This window comes from Sinocyclocheilus grahami, unplaced genomic scaffold, assembly GCF_001515645.1.
Source record: "Sinocyclocheilus grahami isolate Dianchi unplaced genomic scaffold, SAMN03320097.WGS_v1.1 scaffold24.1, whole genome shotgun sequence".
NCBI lineage: Eukaryota > Metazoa > Chordata > Actinopteri > Cypriniformes > Cyprinidae > Sinocyclocheilus > Sinocyclocheilus grahami.
The window spans coordinates 1,714,543-1,722,470 of NW_015505203.1; the positions used below are offsets into that span (position 1 = coordinate 1,714,543).

At 36.0% G+C, this 7,928-nt stretch overlaps 1 protein-coding gene across 2 annotated transcripts; it reads left to right on the forward strand.

Moving 5' to 3' along the window:
• The first annotated feature begins 555 nt into the window (after positions 1-555).
• LOC107562349 (prostaglandin reductase 1-like) lies at positions 556-5,018 on the forward strand. Of its 2 annotated transcripts, XM_016246987.1 has the most exons (9): positions 556-648; positions 827-953; positions 1,032-1,077; positions 1,277-1,336; positions 1,777-1,944; positions 3,196-3,469; positions 3,590-3,695; positions 3,943-4,061; positions 4,205-5,018. In XM_016246987.1, exons 2-9 carry the CDS (start codon positions 848-850, stop codon positions 4,313-4,315), a joined length of 990 nt encoding a protein of 329 aa, XP_016102473.1. In that variant the 5' UTR covers positions 556-648; positions 827-847; the 3' UTR covers positions 4,316-5,018. The 2 variants fall into 2 exon arrangements, with proteins under 2 accessions (XP_016102473.1, XP_016102471.1); XM_016246985.1 differs by having other exon boundaries at positions 827-1,077.
• The last annotated feature ends 2,910 nt before the right edge of the window (positions 5,019-7,928 follow it).

The following is a 7,928-nucleotide window of genomic DNA, read 5'->3' on the forward strand; positions in this document are numbered from 1 at the left end:
GGTGCCTGCTCATGTTGGAGTGGAAGGGAATGAGGAGGTAGACAAGATAGTGAAACATGCTCTTAAGCACACAAATATTGACATACATATACCCTTGAGTAAATATGAAATTAAAGGTTTAATTAAAGTAGCTGTCAGAAAGATATGGCAAGAGAGATGGGATAAAGGTAACAAAGGGTGACATTTGTATAATATAAATAAACAAGTTGGACAAGTAAGAACTGCTTATGGTAATAGAAGGGATGATACAGTTTCTCGATTGAGAATTGGACACTCTACTCTTAATAAATTACTCCAGATGATAGGAAGACATGAATCTGGTCAATGTAATCATTGTGGACTTCCAGAAACTGTAGAGCATGTGCTGATTAACTGTAGGGCATTTGAAAGGGAAAGAATACAGTTAAAAGAGGAATTAAAATCTGACGGCATTAATTCTATGACCTTACAGAATGTGTTAATTGTCTTAATTATGAACACACTGGTTTGTAGTGCAAACAGTTTTACCGTTTACTGCACGTTGTTATTCTTCTCGTTATTTCCCTATAGTGGCTAATGACCCGGAAGTCTCACCCATAGGCTTACTTCCGCGTTGAAGAAAAAGGTGGATAATAGAGAAACAGAAAGCTTTAGGTATAGCATTAACGGGTATGTATGCTAGGATATTCGTGTTAAATTATTATGGATGTTACTTACTGTTGGACCGCTGCTTTTTTATTGCTGATGTGTTTCGTGGAATAGTCTGTGGTTTTGAAGGCTACGCAACTTTATACTTTTCGTGTGTTTACAAATATACGCAATATTATTTTTGTTTTTATTTTTACAGTTGCGTTCAACAAAAAGAGTCATGGTTCAAGCCAAAACCTGGGTTCTGAAGCAGCACTTTGAGGGCTTTCCTAAAGACACCGACTTCGAGCTGAAACTAGAGCAGCTCTCTAAGCCCAAAGATGGAGGTTTGCGATTCTCCGATTTCATATTTTTCCCATATTTGCTCTGTTGCATACCAAGTGGCATTTATTCTTGTTCTTCAGAGGTTCTTCTAGAGGCAGTGTTCCTTAGTGTGGACCCTTACATGCGGTGAGTGCAAAAGCTGTAATGTTAATTAACATGTGCTCTAACATCTTCATCTAAGGTTCTTTTGACATAAAATAAAGTCATACTGATCCTGCATGTTTGAAAATTATTCCTTGTTTGGTTTGTTGTGAATTATTCGATGCATTACTACTTTCCCCTAAATATACTATTCCTAGTTTTTATCTTATTTAATTTCTTCTAGACCATACAGCCGTGTCCGAATGCAAGCAGGAGATGTGATGATCGGAACTCAAGTTGCCAAGTAAGAGAAATAATAATCATTCTGTCCCATAACAGCTGCAACTGACTAACTTTAAACTGTTCAGGTTCTTTCCTCAACATTTTGAGGGAAACCATGACTTCCTGATAAGAGCAAAATGCGAAGTTTCCAACAATTTGGTCATCTGTGACACATTAACGGTCAATGACCGTTATTGTGTAATAAACAGATCAGGAACTGGCAGAATGTTCAAAGTATTGAATGTTTATACTTCAAAGATTGCAAATATTTGACAAGACCAGTTAAATAACATATGTTTGTGTTTAGACTATGCCCTTTTTAAATGAGACAATGCCTCTCCTTCTCCTCCAAATATATTGGAATTGATGATGTATAAACCACTTTTCTGCTTGTATTGTTTACCTACTTAATATGATCAGATAATTTGTAAATCAAAGTGTCTTCTAATATTTTGACTATAGAGTGATTCAAAGTAATAATCCTTCATTTCCTGTGGGCTGCCATGTGGTTGGTCAATGTGGTTGGAGAACACATAATGTGTCAGATGGGAGCGATATCACCAAAGTCTTGGATGCCTGGCCTCAGAGTGTCTCCCTCTCCCATGCCCTTGGAGCCATTGGCATGCCAGGGTAAAACTCACTGCTTCTTTCATACCCACAATTGTTTCTTTTCCAGATGGCTTTAGAAGGTAGGTCAAACGCTTAATCGACTGTGATATAGTCATTTTCTGATATTTCATTTAAGCACATCAAAGAGCATCACAGATGTTGTGAGTCGATATGGTTTGAGTTCGTGGGAAAAATAGGTGTGTATTGTAAATCACTTATGGCTTTACGCAACAAACATTTGTGAACATGTGGGCACATGTTCTCTGCTTTGTGAGATTTGTTTTGGATCGCTTTTAAACATCTCAGAAGTGTTTTTGGCTGATAGCAAATGGATTGTTTTATTCTTTACTGACTGCTCACAAAAGAAGGCATAGCTTAAACAGGAAGCATCCAACACCACAGAGGGGAAATTGCAGTAGGGCATAGGCAGCACATCACAGACTTCACAAATATACATAACTGCACATATCAAAAAATTAATCACAAAAAGAAACATTAATACAAACACTTCCACATAATTGTAACAATTGTAACTTGCACCAATACATTTACTCATTTAGCAGGCGCTTTTATCCCAAGCGATTTATAAATGATGACGATACAACATGCTTCATAGTAAATTCAGCCACTTATAAAATCTGTAGGTAGTACAATTTTAAGTCATTAAGTCCTTAATAAAAATCAAATTGCAAATACAAATGGCTTCTGGTACAAATGTAATACACCCTGTAATAAACTTTACTTACTTTAAACTTTATTTATTACTTTAAACTTAAGAACACTTTCAGGCAGAAAAAAATAAGACACCGAAAATGCCCATTCACACCACGGACGATAACAATAACGATAATTACTGTATACAATTTTAATAATCATTCTAATCCTGTGAGAACTAGGAAGTCCACACCACAACTTTAATGATAACAACACAGATGAATAATTTGTTGGAATCACTTTTAGACAATATTTTCCCAGCTCATGAACCATAAAAACATTGACAGCCAGTCAGAACCCACCCAGTTTTGAGACACTTCAGTATTTAAAATGGCAAATTACATTACTGCAACCAGAATCTTATTGTGCAATGGTGTGGCTGCTAATATTATTATAGTTAGCGGTCATGGTCTGAATGGGGGAAAAGTGTCCCTTTTCTGCTTATTTACAAATTAAATATTCTATTAAATACTCTTTTATTTGAGGCACCACACACAAACATTATATGATAAAATGATACATCAGTATATAATAAATAACATTAACTGTGCTCCACAGGTTGACAGCACTCTATGGTTTGGAGGAGGTCTGTGCCATCAAACCAGGAGAAACCTTACTGGTGAATGCAGCCGCAGGGGCTGTTGGTTCTGTGGCTGGTCAAATTGCCAAACTAAAAGGCTGCAAGGTTGTGGGTTCAGCAGGAGGTGATGACAAGGTGGCATACCTAAAAGAGCTGGGCTTTGACCAGGCCTTCAACTACAAGACTGTCTCTTCACTAGAGGAAGCGCTGAAGAACGCTTCACCTGAAGGATATGACTGCTACTTTGAGAATGTAAGAATTTACTGATACTAGTTGGTTAATAATTTATAAAACTAATGCTCCGTTAACAATACATTTAAAAAAAGACAACTTGACAATCTTAATTATTCAAAGATTTGGTTTGGTTTCCAGGTGGGCGGCCCTTTTTCGAGTGTTGCTATTACACAGATGAAGGCATTTGGCCGTATTGCTGTATGTGGAGGAATATCACTATATAACGACACCACTCAACAAACAGGTTTGGTTAACCTACATTTATATTTAGTCATTTAGCAGACGCTTGCAAAGTACCTCTCATGTGATTCTCGTTTTAACCAGTAGAGGGTGTTCTGAATCACCTTTACACTATAGAATCAATACCTTAGTATAAACAATACAAAAACTGTTTTAGTCATCATTAATGAAACATAAAAGTAGACATGAAGAATTGGGTTGAAGTAGACGTTTGTCCATCTGCAGCAGTGATGTCGATTTGTCTTTTTTAGGTCCTTATCCACAGCTTGAGATGATTTTTAAGCAGTTGAAAATGGAAGGTTTCTTGGTAAGCAGGTGGGAACATAAAAATGAAGAGTCACTGAAGCGAATGTTGACCTGGATGCAAGAGGTACTTCAGAATGCTTGGTTTTCTTGAAAAATGCTAGTTTGGTTGTTATTATACAATGCTTTATCTAAATACAATTTTACTTCATCTCATTAAGTATCATATATTGATAATGATGCCGATTCTCTTGATTTGATGGTTTACAGGGAAAGCTGAAGTGTAAAGAACATGTTACTGTTGGCTTTGAAAACATGCCTGCTGCATTCATGGGGATGCTGCGGGGAGAAAATATCGGAAAAGCCATTGTTAAAGTCTAATGGCAGGTGTTTCAGTGGTTTGTTCATGAAGCAACAGTCTTGCCCTTTTTGTTATAGATACTGCATTATTAATCGTATGTTTTCATGTTGTGTCCTTTATTTTGTTTTACAAATAATAAGTCTGTTTTTGTACATTGAGTGTCACATTTGCAACATTCTCTAGGACAGATATGCACAAAACAGGAAAAAAATTATACTTTTTTTAATATTAGAAGCAGCAAGGAGATTTTGATCTCAAAAGATTAACGTGCATAGGCCTATTACGTCTCTTGCTCAGCATTATTCAGAATTTGTCAATTCTGTCATAAAAAAACTGAGCAGAATATGCCGAGTCAACATGAACTAGAAGAACTACATGAATAACAGCGACAGCATAAAAATCATTAACGGTCTTTAGACGCCCTTTAGTCAGAGTAAGTAAGATGGATACAGACAGGCAAATAATGACGCTTTGTAGAGGTTTCTAAAAAGTTATTTTGATATATAAATAAATGCATGATCTTAAAAAAAATTATTTGGTATTTTTACAACCTGCACTGGGTGGTTGGTGGTAATGTACAGTGACACAACACAAATATCTGTCTGAACGCTGACATCTTGTGGCTATTTATGAAGGAATCGTAGTTCATAGTGAATATTCATGAAGAAGAGACGGTCATCTTATGTGCGGGGCGAAGAAAAGAATTGTGTATTTCATCCATGACAAAATGTGTAGTAGTGTTATTTGTTACATTGATTAAGAATATATTCAAATACATTTTAGAATTACACATTTCATTTTAGTGGTATATGGAATAATGATTTTGATTTGGGCCTCTAGGTGGGATCACGCTGCTTTGTTATATAGAATGACATGCAATGTATATGCAATGTCCCAGGCCCGGTTCCACGTGGGTGCTAGGGGGCGCTAAGCACCCTCAAACGAAATCAAAAACAACCTTAGTTAAAGCTGTATTAATGACATTTTATTGAATATTTGGTAAACTATCCAGTGCGTTATGGTTTGCGCTCTGGAGATCGATTTCTATGGCATATGTCAATGTGTTTTTGCAGCGTTGAGCAATGTAGCCAATCACGGTCATATGGAGAAGGGTCTGGCTGCAGCCTGGCGCTTGCACTCTCAGACTTGCACTCTCAGTAGGGATGGGCGTATCGATCGAAGGGTCTGGCTGCAGCCTGGCGCTTGCACTCTCAGACTTGCACTCTCAGTAGGGATGGGTGTATCGCTCGATCGACTGACGCGAGTATCGAAAGTATCGATACTCAAACAAAAAAGAAAGATACCAAGGTGCATTTTATTTACCAGTGATTTTGTTTATTTAACAAACAAAAAAAATAATGCGTACAATATGCATTGAATTGGACGAATAACCTTTGTTAGCGAGTAATTGTGTAGGATATAACTATTTTCCTGCTCATCTGAACACACGCAAATGTTGCAAGACAGAACTAATCAATCACAGAGAGCATTCACTTACTGCTGACAGTGCATTCAAAACAGGGCTGCGTTTCCCAAAAGTATCATAAGAAAGCATTAAAGCTTTTGGGAACGGCAGCCCTGAACAATGCTTATCAGAGGACAGAAACAAACATAAATGTTTCAGTTATTTCACAATAAACAAATTGAAATTGTAGCCTACGTAGTTTGTGCAATTACAATTATTTAAATTGAACGTTGAAAGATAATATTGATCATGTTCTATTCTGTAATGTTAATAGAAATCATACACTGTCAGAATAAAAAGTTGCATTTAATGCATGCAACAGCCATTCACTGGCAGTCCCTAATGGCAGTACAACGTATTGCACTAAATCAAAAGTTCAAATGTTACAAATAAGTTAGAATATTAATGTTGTAATACTGGTAGCACTAATATAAAAATCTGATGATATATGTTACAAAAAAGTAACTATTTTGAAATACGTTGATGGTTGTATTTTGTTGTATTTGATCTCAGTATTCCTATCAATGTTGTATAAGGGTTTTTTATGCATAATAGTAACCCTAGAATGTGATCAAACAGTTTAAAATAGCTGGGCTAAGATATATAACAATTTTTATGACTGCAGAAATATGTTAATTCAGTATACACATTATCCCACCGGTTACAATTGTGACTGACCATAAAATAAAAAATGTTCACACACTTTTCCAAAAAAAAAAAAAAAAAATTATTGATTATTTCAAAGGGTTACCAATGACACATCATTTGGATATTTTCATGTCTGGGAAATATTTTGGGATTAAACGGGTTAAAATGCATTTTAAACATAAAGTTAAGTGGTTTTCATTACCCATTTTACTCTTAGTAATGTAATAAATTTCATAATTTAAAAGTTTAGTGCAGAAGTATCAAATAGATATCGACGATACTGCCTTGAAAAATATTGGTATCGTATCGAAAACAAAATAAGGGGTATCGGCTATCCCTAACTCTCAGACACTTGCACTTCCGCTAGCGACGTCAGTCTTTATTATTTTGTTCTATTTATTTATTCTTTTTGTTTGAATTTTACAACAGTAGCCAGGTGGTGAAGACAAGACAAAAGAAACTAAATTACAAAGTCACTTGCACTCTCCGATACCTCATACCTGCGACGTCACTTGCAATCGACACAAATCGTGCATGTTGCCAATGCAGACAAGATGCTGTGGTGGTGATTAAACGATTAAAACTAATTTAGTACCGTAACCTACAGGGTCCTGCAAGCCATCTGTAGGAGAAAAAGACAAGACCTGCAAATCCGTGGCTACAGAACAGCAGAATATGAACGCAATGCACAAAGTCTCTCGTTAAGCGTTTTCCTCCTGTAGAAAAACATAAATACTTAACATGACTTAGTGTATAAAGATGCTATTAAAATATCAAATTCAATATACAGTTTATTACTATAATGAATATGTATATAGTATTTTCCTCCCACACCGCAAAACGTGGCATAATGGACTAAGATGATAAAGACCTAACTCAATGCTCTTGATTATTAAAATATAGCCTACATAACTAATATACAGGCAAGCAGGTGAGCCCAGAATAAACGCAACACGCAAAGTTTCGCTTTAAGCGTTTATCTATATAGAATAAACTGTCCACAGCTCTTTTATTTCATAGTCTTTGTCCATTAAGCTACATTACGTGTTTTATTTATAATGATTTTCTATGGGAGGAAAATGTTTAACGTGCAATTGATTGCATTGCGTTCTGGGCTCGGCTGCTTGCCTGTATGGAGTTGATCCTTTTAAAATCACTTAATGCATTTCATAATGCACATTCATATTTGCTGTTCTGTATATACTTTGAGTCAACAACAAGACATATAGGCTACTGTATTGTCTTTATCATCCGATATTATGCCACATTAAGCATTTTTGCTTTATGGGAGTACAAGTGAAAGTTTGCGCATTGTGTTCATAGCCATCTGTTTGCCTTGTAGTACATTAAATAATAACTATATATGGAATTTGATATTTTAATTGCACTGTTAAGTGTTTATGTTTTTCTACGGGAGAAAAACGCTTAACGAGAGACTGTGCATTGCATTCATATTCTGCTGTTCTGTGGCCACGGATTTGCGGGTCTTGTCTTTTTCTTGCAGGACCCTGTATGTTATA